The sequence below is a fragment of the Falco rusticolus genome, chromosome 19, assembly GCF_015220075.1.
Source record: "Falco rusticolus isolate bFalRus1 chromosome 19, bFalRus1.pri, whole genome shotgun sequence".
In the NCBI taxonomy this organism is placed as follows: domain Eukaryota; kingdom Metazoa; phylum Chordata; class Aves; order Falconiformes; family Falconidae; genus Falco; species Falco rusticolus.
Genome location: NC_051205.1, coordinates 5,264,988 through 5,284,275, shown reverse-complemented (window position 1 = coordinate 5,284,275; position 19,288 = coordinate 5,264,988). Strand labels below are relative to the sequence as shown.

The following is a 19,288-nucleotide window of genomic DNA, read 5'->3' as shown; positions in this document are numbered from 1 at the left end:
TTCGTTACGACAGGGTGGAGCCCCAAACGGGTTTTTTCCCCCAGGAAAACCAATGCAACAAAAACATTTAGAAGGCACTGACTAAGCAAAGATGCTCTAGCAATTTGCATAAAGCTAACTGAAACTTTTCATTGCTACCATTGATTGCTAGATCCCCTTAAAACCGTCACCAATTGCCTCGACTTACCTGGCAGCTCTGGGTGGTGTGACACCCCCTCGTCCTTCCCCTCACTCTGGTGCTGACCAGGTCCCGGCTCAGCTCATTGCAGGACCCCCAGGGGCAGGGCAGACCCAGCTCCTGGCCTGTGCCATGAACCCCTTCCCAGGCTGGAGCTGCCCCGAGCACAAAGTCCCACCACCTCCCTCTGGAGTAACCTCTTCTCATCTCCAGTCTGTGGGGTGTTGCCCTTTATAACCTCATCAAGCCAATTAGGCTTCCCATCAAGCTAGTTAGGCATCTCAGGTGGAAGCCCTCCCAGGACTGGAGTTGTCTCCCCCGCACCTTACCCAGTGGAGCTGGGGACTCAGGCCAGCCCATACTGGTTTTGTGCCGTTTAATTCCTTTTAAACAGAAGATGAAAATCTCAACCAACCTCGGAGTGAGGTTTTAGCCTTAGTAGTTACTGAAAAAGTGATGGAAACTGAAGCAAACGCAGCTTAAACATGGGGGAACTGAAGAACGCTCCCCACCGTCTGCAGCTTCCTTCCCAGGCCTGGTTGCACCCAAACGCTCACCCCTCCTCTGCCTCAGTTTCCCCACAGAACAGAGCAGAACTCACTTCCTTTGTAAAACCCTCTTGCCATCCGCGGGCGAAGGAAGCGCGTTGCCAGTGACCTCAGTTATCACAGGAACACACGTCCAGCCTCACACCCCAGCGCTTGCAGCTGGGGGTACGGCAATGCCGTGGCGGGAGGCGGATGGAGCAAAGGGACCCCATCCGGCAACGCAGCCCAGAAGGAACCACCAGAGATGGTCCAGCAGGAACACAGTGGGGCACTTACCAGAGAGAAAATCAGGACAGCTCACGAGGTGGGGAGAAATACAGAGGCCGGGAGCAAGCAGAGGTGGCAGAAACACTCAAAGAAGCATTACGTAAAGTATTAGATAAAAAACTTATAAAGTATACATAAATAAGGTATAATTATTGTGCACTTTAGCCTACAGAGAGCAAGAGGCAGAAGCTGAAGTGCTCTGAGCCTTGGCAGGGAGAACCAGGCTTTACACCCGCGTGGAAACCAGCAGTGCCACGAGAAGGAGAGAAGGAACATCGCTGCTTTTATGAGCTCGGGAAGCAGCAAGGTTTGCTGGCGGAGCTGGCTGGGGGAGAGGATATATTACTGACGGTCCCAAACGCAACCAGATGGGCATCTCGAATGCCTGTGAGTAAAGCCCATGCAGGGGGCGACCTGCCCAGCTGTAACAGCCTCACCAGGGCAGAGCTGCTCAGGTATTTCAGTGATGTGATAACAGCGACGGGCTTTGGGGTGTTCCAGCGATGAAGGCATCAGCTACGGAGCTGTACTGAGGAAGGCACAGGTGGATGCACTCCCGATCGTGCACCGTTACCTGCTAAACCATAACGGGAGGGAAAACAGGGCTGGGATGTCCCAGCCTTACCCTGCCCCGATGCATGAGCAGAACAGTGTCCCTCAGGTGGCCCCAGGGTCCCCGGCAGCCAGACCAGGCGCGTTCCTGGCCCCGCACCGACACCAACACCCTTTGCCTGGGTGGGATTTTATGCACATTTCAGATGCTGCTTATTTTTCTTAGTCACTGCTGCAAAGCAGGGAGGCCAAAATAGCCTGCCTTCTGCGCCGTGTTACGGCTTCTACCTTTCCGTACCTCGAAGCCCGTGTGCTGCCATCGTGGTTCTTCTTGTGCCGCTGTTCTCCCCAGCAGCGACACCCAGCCCACCAGCGCAGGCAGCTCAGCGGCTCTTCAGACAGGCAGTGGGAGGCGAAGTCTGGCACCCAGGAGGCTCAGCCCCGGCGAGGAGAGAGGGGTGACAAGGAGAGATGGGTGACGGGCGGCAGCACCCCTGCAGCTCAGTGCCGCTCAGCCTGTTGGTGGTGGGGGGCTCGGCAGCGGGCGGCAGCTCGGTGTCTCAGTCATGGCTGTCTCGCTTCTCTAGAAGTGCTAAAATCTCCCCCATTGCGAAGAGCTTCTGTTATTTCCCCTGAATCTAACCCAAGGACAATGACAGTCAACAAGGCACCGAACACGCCTGCTTTTACACCAGCTCAGGGCACTTTGCCTTGGCAACGCCAGCAGCCCCTCCAAGCAGAGATCCAATTTCAACCAGCTCCACGCACCAGCCCAGGCTGAGCCAAGGTTGGACCCCAAGAAAAGCACAAAGCACCAAGTCCCCCCATCCCCACGGACTCACAAAGCTCCTTCCCGCGGTCCCCCGAAGCGCGTAGACCCTTGTCCCCAGCACCACGACGCACCGTGTCCTTCCGTGGACGCGGCAAAGCTGCAGCCACGCAGCTGGCACGTGCTCCTGCCCAGGCCACGCTGCAAGCCCGAGAGCCACGAATTCGAGGGGCAGCGACGGAGCTGCTGATCTCCTGTAATGCCAAGACCACCCCACAGCTCCTCACCAAGCGCTGCAAAGCCGGGCAAAGGACAGCAACCAGTGCCAGCCCCCACCAAAAACATCTGGGCAACGTCTGTCTGAGCTCTTCATTCCAACTAACTTCAAGGGATTTTTTTTTTTTTTTTTTTTTTAATTTTGATTTTCTGGCTGCAACATAAAAGCCGCGAGCTGGGTATGCTGGCTCTGCTGGGCAGCCTGGCTTCCTCCCTTCCTGGCCGTTAGTGCTGCACGTGTAGCAAAGCCACCCACAGGCTCAGCACCACGCTCACTTGGCCGTGAGGTGCTGGGCTGCGTTGGAACGGGGTCTGGGTAGCACACCGGCAGGTGAAGCATCCTTCAGGGATGCCATCCTCGTCCTGGAGGGAAGAGCTTTTCTCAGTGGCTACAAAAGCTCTGCCTGGCCCCAGCCCCGCTGCGGTGATGCCCTCTGCGGCAGCAGCTCCCCGGAGGGCTCGCCACACATCTGGGGGGTGGGAGCAAGCACAAACCACCCGTGGGGTGAGCCCTTCTTACCCCACAGCATCCCAAAAGGAGCAGGAATGAGTCGTCTCCACACAGGAAGGCTCAGTTTCACCTCTCCGAGTTTTGGCCATCTGCAGGAGAGGTGTCTCCTCCAGCACGTAGCTCCTCTCCTTGAGGGGAGATGGTGCTCAGAGAGGGACTGGTTTCAGCCCTGATCAGGAGCTGGGCTCAGGCAAAGTGCTGGAACAAAACCAGTCCCGTCCCGCCACTGCCCAGACGGTGCAGAGCAGGCAAGGTAACACTCACCCAGGAACGAGACTGCAGGCAGCAAACCCTGACCCCTGACCCTGAGCAGAGCGTGGCACTGCTCCGGGGGACACAGCCGGAAAGGGGTGGGTGACATTGGGATTTTTTCCTGGGCAGCACAGACAAGGAACTCCGCTGGGACCGAAGAAGCATGCAATAGGGAAACTTTATTAGCGGCCTCATGACAAACTCTCAGACCACAAAGGCATAAAAAGTCAACCAAAGATACACTGCTAGGACATGGCTGAGCACGCGACGCGACAATTCTGCGCAGTTTCTTGGAGTTATTTATCTAACAATTCTTCCTACTGCAGTAACGACCTAACTATTTCCCTGGCATGTTTAAGTTGAAGACACATTTTGGCAGGAACAAGTGGTTATTGTAATGATGCATCAACAAAACACGCTTTTTCCTCGCTGTAGTACAGACACCAGGTATCACTACACTATCACAGACACACTTTAAAATACAGGGTGGTAATCAGAGACACCCGAGGATGGGGAATGTTACCTCCTGTTTTAATGTGCTACTTATCATTTTAAGCAGCTTTGTATCCCTTAAGCTTCGGGCTTCTCTTAAGGAGAGGGAATGGGCGGGGGAGCTTCTTTATGAGTTACTTTCCTATAAAGAGCCTGCAAGTACATTTCTCTGCATTGTTTTCGGTGAGAAACCAGCTTCGTTTGGAGGAAAATCGTTGAATTCCATTTCTGAGCCCATTTCCAAAGAAAATGAGAGGCCCAGAACAGTTTCACTGTTTACTTCTTGGTATACTTTAAGAAAACAAACCCAGGCTGAAATCTTAACAGGGGTTGGCCTTCTCTGAGAAGCCTAAGGGAATAAAGTCTTCCAAACCATATTAAGAGGGAGATAATCTTCTGGTCTCTTTTGTAAAACCACAGCAAGAAATGCAGAATAGCTTGCCACTCACATGATTACTTTGCCCTTCAAAGGGTGAAATCCAGCCCTGAGCAGGGGGTACCAAGCACACAAGTAACAAAAGCTTTATCCCGCCTGCTTCACTGGATAAATTTCACCCTACAGGCTTGAACCTGCTCTCAGTGGAACGGTTCCCGCCAAGTTCAACAGTGCAGGATCAAGCCTTAGGCATGAGACGGCAGGGTCAGGTGCTCTGATGTGTCTTATTCCAATTCGTTCATCACTGCAGAAATGTTGCAGCCAATTTGTCCTATAAAAGGCAACACGACTTTTCTTTTTAAGGTTTCCCTCCTCCCACGTAACTGATACCCCGCTGCTCTCCACGCCTGTAGTTACTTCCTGAAGCTTCTCCTGCTGGACGAGGTTGTGGTGACGGTGTAGGATTTGGAGCCACCCCCAGAGGAGAAGCCGAGCGCCCCGCTGCCCATGCCTGCTCCCAGGCTAAGGCCTCCTCCGATTCCTCCTCCCAGGAGTCCACTGGAACCGGAATAGCCACCTCCACCGCTGGAGCTGACCACAGCTGTGGCACAGAGAGAAGGAAACAAAATGTGAGCACCAGGAAACTTCAACCCCGGCTTGGCGCTCCCACAAAAATGGCTTTTTTAAATTGCAGCAACCAGATGAAAACTCTCTACAATCTCCCGCAAAACACAGGGCCTGGGACACTAATCCCTTTCACGTTTTGGCCCAGAGCATTTATTCCCTGTGCTGAGCCAGATGCACGTGGGGGCTGAGCAATCCATCCCCTTCTCCGTCACTCGCTCTGGCTCAGGACCAGCTGCAGCACGGAGAACCCCGTATCATAAACACACCCAGCTCATCTCTGGGTGCACCCAAGAGGCTGTGGGCATGCGGCTCACCAGCTATCGGCAGCAATGAAGTGGATGAAAAGTGCAGCCAACTGGTTTAGAGCTGCAGACAGCTTCCCCGAGCCACCAGCACCCACCCAGTGTCCAGGCACGGTGATCACTCGGTGCCTCCCAAGCTGGAAAGACACCCTCTAACATCACCTTTGTGCTAACCTCCGATTAGGCAAGGCATTTTGTCATTAGTACATTTTTCTCTGTCCAAAAACAGGAGGAAAGAAAGATCAGCATTCTCCCAAGTTAAATTTCTAACAGATGAGTTCGAGCTGAAGTCCACCACGGAGCCAAGAGCACACGATTAGCTTCTGTCTCGGGGGGCTCCTGCTTGAGAAGGGGCTTAACTGGGCTGAGGAGCTAAGGCAGGGCGCGGCGAGGCCCCACCACACCGACCCAGCTGGTCCTCACCTGCATTTTCCATAGGTGTATTTAACACACACGTTACCTATGTGTAACTGTTACAAATTCTAAAATCAACTCACAGATATTGACGCTGCCAACTCCATCACCAGCCAACCTGTCAGGGAAGAAAAACACAAAGGCAGAAAGGAAAAGGATGGGTGAGACTCAGCATTACTCAGTGCTCCCCCAGGGCCTCGGCGCTGGGGATGGAGACAATGGCAGTGAGTTATTATTGCTGTTGTAAATAATTCAGACAAGATAAGTGTGCCATCCAGCGCTTTGTTCTGGCCCTACATTTACAAGCTCTGTTATCACCCGGGGGGAGCTGGAAGAGCATGGAAGCTCTGTCCTAATTCCGTGGGGATTTGAGCCACTCGGAAATTCTCTGCCACAGTATTGAATATGATGGAAAACAACTTTTCTCCTCTTTGCCTGTTTTCACCGTAAGTATCAAATTTTCCCCAGGATTTGCCTCTTCAGCCAAAGCATTTTCAAGACCAAAACTCAATTTCAAAAGCAAGGTTTCTTCTTCTGCATTTCCTTGCAGAAACTGGAATTGGGCCCCCACAGTGTCCCCAAGCAAAGGGAACAAAGGGCTGGACCCTTCCCCACGTAAAGCCCACCAGTTGCCCCCACCTGCTCTCCTCGCCCTCCAGCAGCTTCCTGTAGGTCGCGATCTCGATGTCCAGGGCCAGCTTGACGTTCATCAGCTCCTGGTACTCGCGCAGCTGCCGGGCCATGTCCTGCTTTGCCTTCTGCAGAGCTGCCTCCAGCTCCTCCAGTTTTGCCTTGGCATCTTTGACAGCCAACTCGCCACGTTCCTCGGCTTCAGCAATAGCCGCCTCCAGCTTGGCACGCTGCAAGGACGGAGCAGGGTATGTCAGTGGGCATCTCACCTCCTTGATGGAGCACACCACTGCCCATGGACTCCTGACATCTACTGGCCAGACCATCCCTGTGTATCTGCAGAGCCCTGGAGCCATCTGCTCAACTCACATCCCTAGGAATTCACGCCTACACATTTTTGGGGGCACTGGATGGAGATCAGCCTACAAAGGAAGCTCATCTCACCCCAAGATACGTTCTTCCATAAGGCAGACCCTATTTCTCTCCACTGGGTACATTTTCAGAAGACTTTCTTCAGGTGTTCCTCAGCTTCTCAGCCCACCCACGCCGCACACAACAGCACAACACTGAGGGTTACTGCAAGCTCAGGTTTCCTCTCCTGTTTTGCCCCACAGCTTGTTCAGAGCCAGCTGGTCTCCAGCAAGCTTTGATGCGAGGCAAGCCTGGACTGGAGCAGCCCTGCAGTTACCAAACAATGCAGACTGACCCCAAAAGCATCCCTGTGGGGCCGCATTGAGCTGGCAGTCCGATGCACCCTCAGCTGTGCCCCTACACCTCCAAAAAAGCCCCATGTTTGGCAGGAAGGGCTCACAACGAACCTGTGCTTTATACTCTCATTACTCAAGAAAGCTGTGCTGGGTCAGCTCCTTGCTTGTAAGTGTGTGTTGAAGCCTCCCTGCCCTGAAACCAAATAAATATGAACGCATGAATCACACTGGCTTATCTCCAGCTTCGTGCACCCTGGTTATTCACAGCCAGTTTTCAGCCCTGAACATGGTCTCAACCACTCACTGGTCTGGCTTTCACCAGCCTTTTGATAAACCGATAAGAGCCCCGGGAGAAAGCAAACAGAACTCCCGTACAGCTGGAAAATTCTTTTATACGCCCAAACACAGCGTTCCTTTCTGCAAAAAGGGAGTGGACAAAGCTCCCAGAAGCAGGAGGGCACAAGGAATGTGTGTGGCTGGGAGGGGGACCACATGCAGCCTTGCCCTTTGGAAGCGGCTCTGCATCACTCCCCTTCTGCGCTGCGGGGTGGCCTGCGGGCTCCTTCTCACCAGCTGTGCAGCTGCCTGTCAGCATCCTGTGGCTCACAACTCTCAGCCGTGGGGGTGAGCACGGCAGCCACCCCCAAAACGTTTCTACCCATGTTGTGTTACGCCCAGATCCCTGGCACAGCTGCTGCTGCTAAATCCACTGCTCTGCAGCAGGAGAAGGGCAGCTCCTCACCTGGGCCTTCACGTTTTCAATTTCACCCTCCAGCCTCTGGATCATGCGGTTTATCTCTGAGATCTCGTTCTTTGCGTTGCGCAGGTCATCTCCGTGTTTCCCAGCAGTGACCTGCAGCGCCTCGTACTGTGACATAAAACAGGGCAAGAGAAAAGGATGGAGTCAGGCCGGCAGTCAATCAGCTGGCTGAAATCTCTCCCATAAACATGTTTTTTTCTGGCTAAAAGCAGAAGCTGTCACTGCCTTTATCTCTCCCATAACTCACCTTGCTCTGGTACCAGGACTCTGCCTCTGCCCGGCTCCGGTTGGCGATCTCCTCGTACTGCGCTTTGACCTCGGCGATGATGCCGTCCAGGTCCAGGTTTCGGCTGTTGTCCATAGACAGCACCACGGAGGTGTCAGAGATCTGGGCCTGCAGCTCACGAAGCTCCTGCCAGTCGAATTAAAAACAATACCATTAATCACTGACTTTTAAGGGACCCTTTTCCGGAAGCCAATTAAAGAGAGAATCCAAGAAGAAAAGGGGAAGGGAGGCAGATAAGAAGAATTCAGTCAAAACAATCATTAATTAGTAGGAAACCATCTGAATCCCATCAACCTTGCAAAGCACAAAGTAACAAACAGCAGCAGAAATGGAGCTACTCACCACCCACGTTTGGACAGCAAGGTTAGTTTACCTCACTCCTGAGGTAAGAACACAGCACGAAATGCCAGTCCAAGGAGCTTAAGCATCAGCTTCACAACAACAAGACGGCCAAACTCCATCACCTCACCCAAGGATGCAATGTGACCTGTTCAATCAATCTCTTACCTTGCAAACAGTGGGTAAGGTGAAGGAGTATGGGATAAGGAGCTTTCCTTTCTTTCTCTCACACAGCACACACCAGCACTACAGCACTGGCTGCAATACACTGGTTTTCCTTGTTTTCATACTAACAGCATCAAAAAAATAATGCATGTCCTGGCTAAATTGGCAGCAAATTCATCTCATGTTCCAGACAGAGAAATCACTGTGACTATTCACAGGTTACACACTCTACTTGCAGGCTTCTTTTTCCTTATGTAAGGGAAGACTCCATGTCTCCATCACCCCTCTCATCTCTGGTAACAGCACATTAATGGTCTCAGTCACCATTCACTGTTCTTCACCCGCTAGTGGCGCTACACTGCAGCAGCTGCAAGAAGCAGAAGGGACCTTACCGCTTCATAGAGAGACCTCAGGAAGTTAATTTCATCCGTCAGCGCATCCACCTTGGCCTCCAGCTCCACTTTGTTCATGTAGGCAGCATCCACATCCTAAAAAAGAGTGATAATCCACTGAGAATGCTACAGCTTTGGTGACTTAGCTCACCCAGCCTTTGACGGCTTCAAAAGCAGCCATGAGCCCACCAAGCTCCCTGAGCCATCTGCTCTCTGCCCAACGACCCACCACGTCCTAAAACTATCTACTGATACTAAATATTGCTGGTGTGCAGGATCCCACATGTTCTGCAGGGTCCCCTGGGCCTGTGTTTGCAAGTCCACTGTCAGTTTGAACCGTCCAGGGAGCCCTTAGGAAACACCCCAAAGGAAAACAGAGCCATAACTTCTGGTACCCCTGGGATCCAGCGCTCCTGCCCAGCTCCCTAGAGAGACTTTGGTGCCTCCAGAGAGGCCAGAAATGAGAGCTGCAGTTCTTCACCTGCAGGTCTCTAGGCACAGCTGGAGCAAAGGGAGTGTAGGGGCAGAAGGGGGAGACGGGCTGCAAACATCTGTGATCAGTCCCAGCCAACCCCCATGGCACGCACCTTCTTCAGCACCACAAAGTCGTTCTCTGCTGCCGTGCGCTTGTTGATTTCGTCTTCGTATCTGCCAGAAAGAAAAAAAAAAAAAAAAAAACAACAAAGGGGTTGGTGTGAAGTCAGAGCCTGGGTAAAAGGAAAAAAACATCACAGTGAAGAGTTGCCCCGATTCTCTTCCCTCTCCCTCCGTTTCTCTTTGTGAGCCACCCCAGCAAAGCCTGTGACCTCTCCAAGCAAGCCAGCCCCAGGCAGAGCCTTGCTGGACAACTACGATGTGTGCTTTGCACCAGAGGTACCAGCTGTGCGCCACAGTTCCAGGGTACTGGTTGGACGAGCTGATGCCTGAAAGCTACTCTGGTCCCACACCGCCAGACCACTAACCTGGAAAGCATTTCTCACCCCTGCTTTGCCATATTCCTTAAAATTCACTGCACTTAGGAAGATTTCTGTGCCTCGTCCTCACTCACGGACAGCTGAGGCTCTCTGCTTTTTCACTTGCCCCTTAAGAGAACAAATACAAACGCAGAAGAGACGCAAGCAGACTCAACGCATTTCTCTAGGCTGATCAAAGCACCTGCTAATGCCACTTTCACTGCACGCTCCCTTATTCCAGACTTTTGAGAATATTGTGCAGGTGTCGATCACATGCCATTGTCCTGGTAAGAGTTAAACGGAATTATCCTCACTCTGAACCGAGTGGCTACGCTTCAAAGCTGCACTGACTTCTAATAGCGGCTACAACCCTCCTCTAGGTGTTCACCTTTAGATGGAACGAGCCAGACCCACAGCAGCTAAAAATCATGTTCCATTGACTTTACGGAAGGATTGCGGATTTGCACCACTTGCAAACCTGGCCCTCAGAGCCTGCCTTCCACCAACCTGTGCACAGCCAACCCGCTGAAACCAACAGCAAGAATCTGCTGAACGAATCCTGAAAGTCATCCCAGGAACAGAGCAGGAACCACTTGCTCCGGCTGCGTCAGAACTGCTGCTGCCGAAGCTCGAACACTGCTCTCTATTTACACAGTCCCTGCGTGGCTGGTGCTGTAATTTGCCTTCCAAAGTGTGAGCCACTTCACTTCCAACGGCCTTCGTGTGCCTCCCCTGCTGCTCCATGCTGGAAGCTTGCCCACCCACACTGGCATAGATGGACACTGTCCCTTTGGAACCAATGACCTGCATCTGTTGCTATTGCAGAGTAATACATGACCTGGGAATTACGTGATTGTGCTGCGTAATACTGCACAGCCTGCAGCGCAGAATGGACGGTCTGGTAAATATATATAGGTAAATAAATATATCTGATATATAAATAACAGGTAAAAAGACTGAATTATTCTTAAATTGTCTGTGAAAGTCCTCATTTCCTGGGGGAAGCTCCACCAGGGATCAATGAACTACCAAGTCACGCAGCGTTCTCCGCTGGCTCCCGACGTGCCTTGGGAAGTCCGGCACACCTCAGCACACCTCAGCACACCCGGCCAGCGCGGACACAGGCTGCTCCTACCCCTGCTTGCTGCAAACCGCACCCCTCATCAACGCAGCTTCCGAGTAAGGGACTGAGCCCATCCCCTGGAGCCTCGTGCGTAGGAATCTCCTTCCTGACCCCCCGATGTAAACTGAGAATTACTGTGTAAATTACACATTACAACCGACACACAGAGCGCTAGTCATGTTTTACGTATCCTACACAGAAGATGGTATTTTCTTCGTACAAATGGGGAGAAGCAGGTTCTGAGCTCGTTACTACTGCCTCACTCCCTCTGCTGCACTAGCATCTCAGGCTCCCAGTTCTTGCTCCCCTTCTCTTAGCACAGACAGGGTTGGGTTTTACGTGGACCTGTAAGCTGAAGGAATAAATATGCACCTGTGCACCTTGCAGTCGTGTGACATGCAACTAAAATTAGGGCTACAGTTCCTCTGGGTGCAAACCAGCCCCGTGCTGCTGCCTTGCAGAGATGCAAAGTGCAGCTGCGGGTGGGCACAGGGTAGAAGTGACTGAGCGGGGCGGGGGGAAACATCATTCCTATGCACCTCCTTGGGAATCACTGGCTATTGACTTTCCCTAAACACACCCTGGGGATTATCAGATCTGTTTGTTTTCAGTTCCTGCTCGATCCAGTTTGCCAGCTCCCTCTTTCTTTCTTTTCCTTTTTTTTTTTTTTTTTTTTTAATTAAAGGCATTCCCCTTTACAGCTGGGTTGGGCACAGGCTGGGACAAAGGCTACTTTCTTCATGGGACTCCTCCCAAGCGACACGATTTAGACTGAAAAAGTTGCTTAAAAATAACAGCTCACCTGCTCCATTACCCACCCACAGAACAAGCAGCGGCTGGCTCCCCGCCTGCCAGCCTGCTGAGCTCCCGTGGGGTTCCTACAGACCCAAAACGGCACATCCAACCCAAAGCCATCCCTGAGGAGGCCCCAAAGCAATGGAGCCACCAAAGACCATGTGGGAAGAACGTGCCAGGAACAGCGAGCGATCCAGCCTGGACAAATCCAGGCAGCTTCCCTGGCCTGGCCAACCTAACTCATGGCTGGAAAAAAAAAATAAATCTCCCTGCCTAGCAGAAAAGCTGGGGACATCTCTGCCAAGCTCCTGACCAACCTGCCAGCTCAACTACCCTGTTAGGTGGGAACATTGTACGTTACTTGGTCTTGAAATCCTCCACGAGATCCTGCATGTTCTTCAGCTCGCCCTCCAAACGCCCTTTGTCGTTCAACAACCCATCCAGCTGGCGCCGCAGGTTGTTGATATAGGTCTCAAACATGGGGGCAATGTTACTCCGGGTGGTCTTCTGGTCCTGCAGGAGGGTCCATTTGGTCTCCAGCATTTTGTTTTGCTGCTCCAGGAAGCGGACCTGGAAAGCAACCAGGAGGTCATTTGTGAAAGCAGGAGGAAGGGGGAGCTGCCACTACAGAGTCTGCAGCCAGGGGAAGGACAGCTCTGGCCGGTATCTGAGGAATTTAGATTGCTCATAGGAAGGACCTAAACTCTGGAGGGTGATAAAAACATGAGGGGGAACTGCTGCTCTGGGGCTTGCTTTATGACTTCAAGGCTTTATATGGATTAAAGATAAGCAGATTCTGCTTGCCTGACGCTTGACAGAAGCTATCCACAGACCTCAAAAGTCAGCCAATTACTCAAACTCCAGGTCTGGATTCCTTGCATTTCGGGGATGCCAGAGCTGAAGTTTACACAGGATTAATTAGTGCAAGAGAGTAAAGCCACAGAGGTACAGGGCAGTGCAAACAAACACAGCGAGCCCTGACTTAGGTAAAGGTCTGTTCTACCGGGAGGATTACCCTCCTCCCCGAGTTTGGTGGTGCTGTGCTTGGGTGCAGGTTTGATCTTTAAACCCTGCACCTGCACTGGGGGCAATGCCAGCTAAATAAAGGGGGTACAAAGCCAGCCTAAGCAGGGCAAACCCCTTCACTGACAGCAAAGCATGCAGGGCTTTAATTAAAGAGTTACTGGGTTGCAGCAGGCAAATCACACCATGCTCTTGAGGACCTGATCCTGACCCCGCTTATGAATTTCCCCCGGGGTTAAGTGAGCTTTGGGGCAGACCTGCTTTTAGGCAATGTCCACGGAGCTATCAGTCTTTCCAACATCTCACCTTATCAATGAAGGAGGCGAATCTGTTGTTGAGCGTCTTGATTTGCTCCTTCTCCTCCTTGCGCACCCGCTGGATATTGGGGTCAATCTCCAGATTCAGGGGCGTCAGGAGGCTCTGGTTGATGGTGACCTCCTGAATGCCCGTGGGGCTGAGTGTCCCACCAAATCCCATGCTTCTGTAGCTGGTTCCAGCGGGAACGCTGTAATAGGTAGTACCCACATGGGAGATCTGCTTGTTGGAGCCGAGGTTGTAAAGGCTGGAGCTGCCAAAGCCACCTGCCCTGCCTAAGCTGGCACCCCCTCCTAGTCCGCGGGTCGAGGAGACGGTGCTGAGTCGCACTTGGCTGATCCCTGGGATGGCGGCAGAGCGAGAGCTGAAGCTCACAGAGCGGGACATGGCTGCCTGGTGAGTGTCGGCAACACCCCCCACCACTCAAAAGCTCAGGGAAGCTGGGCTGGAGACCAGGAGAGTGAGCTCTCCCGACTGCTTCTCCTTTTATCCGTTAGAAAAGCTGGGCTTGGCCCAAGGGCAAAAGAGGGATCATTTTACTGCCCTGGAGGGCTGGGTGTGCCTGGCTGCCTTCCCACCCTCTGTCAACCTGCGGGATCGAGCAGAGGAGGAGGGAAGGGCCAGCGAAGGGACAGGACACACCTGGCGCCGTGTTCCTGCGGTCGGACCTGGCATTGTTCCGCACTTCCCTCGGCCTCTGCCGCAGGCACAGCCCAGGGACGTGAACCACGGGCTCCTCCGGGCGCCCTGGGCAGAGCACTGTGACAGGACAGGTCCCGTCCCTGCTCCCTCAAGGCTCCTCCGGTCCCCTGCGCTTGCCTAAATGGACGGTGAAATGAGAAGAGGGGGAATATGCGTTGATTTTTCACTCTTGCAGAGCAGGTAGCTCCCTGGAAAACAGCAGAAAAGAGATAAGGGCCCTGAGCATCACGTCCAGCCTAGTTTAATATAAACCAAAGCCAGCTGCAGCCTTGGACACACACGCCGTGCTCTGCCAGCAGCACCCAGCGAGCCTGTGCCATGCAGGGCAAGGAGGGCAGCACACAAGCAATGCCAAGCTATCCCCGGGCACCGTGGTTTTGCTTTCTCCCTCCTGTTAGCACTAAAACAAAGACTGTTTAGGTGGGCTGCACCCTGCATGGGGAAATACCCAACATGCCCGTCCACACTCAAGAGGAAACACGACAGGTTTCTGCTTAAATGTATAGGTTCCTATGCAGAAGAGGCAGTAACAAAATTATTTTTATGGGCTTTCTGCATTTTCAAATAGCCTTAAAGGGACAGGTCTCTCTACCACAGGTTTACTGTCAGGTGTAAATCCCCCATGAGATTTCAAAGTCTGGCCTGAATGTGTCACCCTTTGGCTTTTCCCCTCACCAGGACAGCAAGACAGGGCTGGCGACGTATTCCTGCCACAGCCTGTTCAAAGTATGAGCTTCCTTCTTTGTGGGAGGAACACCAGTTGGCTGGAAATTGCAGCTGCTAAAAGAAAATTCTCTTTTTGAAGAAGGGAAAAGGGGAGGACTGAGGCAGACAGAGGCATATGAGGCAAGATTCCTCCCTGGCCTGCAAGCCGGCTCAGCTTCTACCAGCAAAAAAAAAATAGCCTGTTCAGTGTAAAGCAAACTCGCATGCTATGCACGCCCAGCTACGCTTGACCTGATGCCTGATGTAGAGAGGCTAGGGTTCCTTCCATCCATCACTAGCAACAAGGCAGAAGCCTCCAGCTGCTTTACATATAGCTGCAGGTGAGTTCACAGAGAGAGGCAGGCTGCTCTCCCGCAACTCCCCTGGGCCGTCTTGCGAAGGCAGGGATTGAATCCGAATGTGTGATGTAAGAGTCAAGAACAACTCCCACCGAGGTAAGCCGCGGCTGCTGGAGCTCATCAGGTTGCATTCCAGCCTCAACCCCTTTGTACCAGCGGACAGGGATTTTTTACACACCATCACACGCGAACCAGAAGGCAATCCAGCCGGGTAAAATACAAACCTGCTGTCAGATAAACTGTCATAAAGGCAAAGCTGTTCTCAGCAGCCTCGGCAGAAACACTAATTCAACGGTAAGAACCGAACTTCACCCTGGTTTGCACTATCAAGGCCCAGATCAATGAAAAGCCATTTTCTAATCTTAATTACTGCCATGAAGCACCACTGATTTTAGGTAAGCATGGCTCTGTCTTCCATTCAAAATTCAAGCTTTCTTTTCTGTACCATTAGCAACCCAGCCAGTGCAGCAGACTCAAGAAAGCCTCGTTCACCTTGCTGCTACGTGCTCTCGGTGTCCCAGAGCCAGTTTAGACCCCTTGCACCCATCCTGCAAAGTGAACATTCCCCATTGAAATCCAGTTTCAAGTCAGGTTAAGTCTGAGCAGGATCCAGGAATCCAGAGATGACAAGAGCAGAGTTTGCTTGTGTTGTTGGGATGCCACGGCAACGCTGCACACTTGCACAACCGCGCAGGCTGGTAAATACTTCCAAGCCCCGGTTAATGACCCCCAGGGACTCGGGTTTGGTAACACAGAAGACAACACTGTATCAGCTGGTTAAACACCCTGTCAGGGAACAGAATGCTTTGTGACACTGCTTGTTGTTTGCTGTGCTTGGTGCCACAGAAGCCAGCCCGGTCCCTGCACCCCCAGGAACAGCCCCTCGCTGTGCACCAACACTCACAAAGCCAACGCAAGAGCCACAAACGATAAATCCCTTCACAAACCCTCGGGAAAATGAAGCAAGCTCTTAATTCTAGCCCAGAAAGCGTGTGTGTGTGTGTGTGTGTAATCAAATATGGTCACGTCCTAATGGAAGAGGGGAAAACCCTCTGCAGGCGAACAAAATTGTGTAAATTTACCCAGAAAAGTGTAAAGAACATGTTACTACGCTGATTAGTGTCAGCCCATTGTTCCCACATCTTCTGTCGATATCCCATGGGATATCTCCTGCTGTCTGTTCAGATTGCAATGTTTGGATGGAAAGCTGTCTGGAGCAGGGAGTGTCCTTGGGTTCTGTGTTTGCACAGTGCGCTCCTTGGTTGCGGTGACTGCTCCGAAGGGCTTCGGCAGTGAGTCACACATTAATTAGTGCCCTACCGACAAGCAGTGTTTTGGTGGTCTCATGACTGGGGTCTCGCAAGAGCAGGATGGGGCACGGATGGGGCTCTTGCAATGACATCCTCAAGCTGTTAACTCTTGCTAACACCACCCCAAAGCAACGCCAACACGGCGGCACCTCCACCAGCACCTGCCACCACAAAACTGCCGTGCTGAAGGTTCCCCCCATGCTGCAACCACAGCTCCCCCCTTTCAGGATCTAAGTAGCCTCATTCAAACTTTCTAGCTCATCAATAATTCCTGCAAACATATAGAGCTTGCTCCAGAGGGAACTTGTTCTCTCATTGTCCCGAATGCAGGTGCCTTATGTCAACAAAGTGATGCACAAATGAGCCACGTTAGGATGTGGTGGCTAGCTATCATGAGGGTTTATTGACTTTAGTCCTCCTTCCTGTGTCACTTGGGCTATAAAGCTCAACATGATGACGCAGCTCTTCAGCCTAGTATCTCGATGACAGGAAAACGGCTTTTCCAGAAAGGCCACGGCTGGCTGATCTGAAGGATCATTTGTTCTAAAGGTTGGTACCTTGGTACGGTTCATTGCCTTGCAACAGCAACCCTCCTACAATAATCAGAGCCTGACATCTCATTTGAAGTTGTTTAATTGGTGTCTTTAGTTTCTTTCTTTCTTAACTAGTTTTCTAGTTAAATGCACTTCTGAAGCGCTTAAATGGCTCTCTTGAACCTGGTGTGATTCCCCTATTAACGTTAAGTCACTGCCCTCCCAGTCTTACTTTGGATGAACGGAGTGGGCTGAAATCATCATGTATTTCATGCACAAGTGGCTTTTCTGAGGACTGGAAATCCCTTCCGTGGCCTCTCTGCTCCAGCGCCCTTGACACACACATCGGCATTGTCTGCACTGCGACTTCATGCAGTTTTACACACGGGAACCTCATTTTGCTCCCAGCTCTTAGAGCCCTGCAGCTGCAGCGGCCTCAGGTCTCACCTGAACTGCGCTCCTTTTTGCAGCAAAGCAGCACAGCCTTAGCATTCAAGGGGCATCACAGGGAGCAGTAGGAATAGCTGGACACAGCTTGCCGGGGTCAGCTTGCCAGCTGCTGCCGAGCAGAGGCAGCTCCGCATTTAACAAGGCTTCCAGCAAGCTCCTGTCCCCCCAGCAGCTCATCTCACCTTTCCTCCTGCCTCTGCCGAGGATGGGAAGCTCTCGGCTCAGCTCCGTGCTGCCTGGCCACTCCTGGGAAGCTGCCTGTTGCTGGCTGTGTAATCCACTGCCAAAAAGCTCGGCTTCTGGAGCTCAGAATCGGCCGTACTTGTTCTGTGAGCTGGAACCCAAAAAGAACATCGGTCTAAACCCCACGGCGTTTAGATAATAGCACAAAACCCTTCGCCAGCACCTCCAGAACAACTTGGGACCCCAAAGGAATTGCTGCTGCTGGTGTCTCCCCACCTCCAGCCTTTTTCAGCAGCTCCCCACGGATGGAGCCCCACGCGCCTCCTGCCCTGCTCACAGAGGGAGCGTTTACACCCCACGCTGTGGCTGCAGCAATGGGAACCTCTGCTCGTTGCCATGAGCTCCCGGACAAACAAGCAAAGCCAGCCCACGCCGATGGGCTGCAGGAACCTTCCCGGGGACACGGCGTGTGGTGGGGCACCAGCTCATCAGAAAAACTCTCTGTGCCTGACGCATGGCGGAGGCATTCAAGCTATGGACTTCCCCCCCCCTCCAGCCTATTTTACATGCACCTAAAGCTGTTTTTTTTCCCCTCTCCCCCAAATTACAAGATCTTATGATTACAAGAAATCATGAAGGAATAACTATAAATATAGTTATAATTATGTATAACCATAATTACATGGATAATTTTTACATGAAAGTTGAGAGTCACTCCCACAGCTAAAGCCTTAAGGAAAACAAATAAACAAACAAACAAACAAATTAAAACATTACAGTTCTCAGAGCCGAGGTGAAATTGCCAGCCCTGCTAACGCTGGGCTCAGTTTTTCTGGAAACAGCACGTCTCGGGAGAGAATGGAAAATCCATGTTCTGTCCCCACAAAATCACACGCGACTTTTGAGTCCTGCCCATTGAATCTGTTCGGTTTCCTAACAGCTGATCTGATCTAACCTCTGCGGATACTCACACGCGACGGCGCAGGCAAGCTGGGTCAGATCAGAGTCCATCTATCTCAATACATGCTGGCCAACCCCAAAATACAGGGCAATTATAAAGTGATCCTTCCTCTGGCCACGTTTCTTCAGCCATCAGCTGTTTAACCCTTCCCAAGTTGGAAGTTGCATCCTAACCAGCACCATTTAACTGCTGCTGCTGGTCCTCTCTCCCCGTTACTGGTCCACTCTAGTTAAACTCATCCCTGCTCACTACAGCCTGCAGCAGTGAGATCGCATGTGGCCTGAGATGATCTTCCTGTGTTCCTGTTTTAATTAACTCAATGGCAAACTAATGTGTCCCATTCAGAGCAGATGGAAACTGTGAAGTCATTTCACTGCAGTCAAGCGAACACCACCAGTTTATAGCAGCTGAAATAAAACCAGTGCAACAGTACTCAGTGTTATTACAGGAGCTTGCAGGCCTGATTCATGCCTAGGTTAAGGGATAACGAGTGGAGCAAGGAAGGAGAGCAACAATCTAGCACAGTCATCAATGAGCAATGCTCTTATCAGAATTCTGTTTCATCTAATGCAGCTTGGGCAGAGTCAATGGCACAATGCCACTTTACACGAGCTAATCCGCCACCTCTGACTCCAGGAAGGATTAAGTTCTTACTTCCCCCAAAATACTAAGCATTCAACACTGCAGCCATCCTAACTCAGCTGTGTTTGTACAGCCCTTGGCGCAGCGTTAATTGTGGACAATGACTGGGTTTCTTAATAGCTACCACAACACAAATAACCATCTTCACCCTGGTGACTACATAGGAACAAAGATGCTCTGCAACCTCTGACCCCCATTACAAATTCCAAGATCTTTTGCAAAATCAAAGCTGTCCAAACAGACCTGTTGCCCAATAAATGCTCCTAAGGAAGGAAAACAACAAAGAAAAACACAGAACTGTATGCGGTGTTTTAGAGATAAACTATCCTGCAGGCAGGAAGCACGTGGGAGAGGCAGGAGTAAAACCCGCAGTGCCTCCCTCCACCCCCTA

At 51.9% G+C, this 19,288-nt stretch overlaps 1 protein-coding gene across 1 annotated transcript; it reads right to left on the bottom strand.

Moving 5' to 3' along the window:
• Nucleotides 1-3,517: 3,517 nt before the first annotated feature.
• Nucleotides 3,518-13,465, bottom strand: LOC119159157 (keratin, type II cytoskeletal cochleal). The gene is made up of 9 exons (XM_037411744.1): nt 13,044-13,465; nt 12,076-12,284; nt 9,431-9,491; nt 8,844-8,939; nt 7,909-8,073; nt 7,644-7,769; nt 6,204-6,424; nt 5,648-5,682; nt 3,518-4,822 (listed from the first exon to the last, which is right to left on the bottom strand). Exons 1-9 carry the CDS (start codon nt 13,437-13,439, stop codon nt 4,635-4,637), a joined length of 1,497 nt encoding a protein of 498 aa, XP_037267641.1. The 5' UTR covers nt 13,440-13,465; the 3' UTR covers nt 3,518-4,634.
• Nucleotides 13,466-19,288: the final 5,823 nt, after the last annotated feature.

Coding starts and splice junctions, on each gene's coding strand:
- LOC119159157 (XM_037411744.1), bottom strand. CDS start 13,439: ATGTCCCGCTCTGTGAGCTTCAGCTCTCGCTCTGCCGCCATCCCAGGG. Junction 7,770..7,908: donor AGTCCTGGTACCAGAGCAAG/GTGAGTTATGGG, acceptor TTTATGTCACAG/TACGAGGCGCTGCAGGTCAC. Junction 5,683..6,203: donor CTGGAGGGCGAGGAGAGCAG/GTGGGGGCAACT, acceptor CTTCCCTGACAG/GTTGGCTGGTGATGGAGTTG.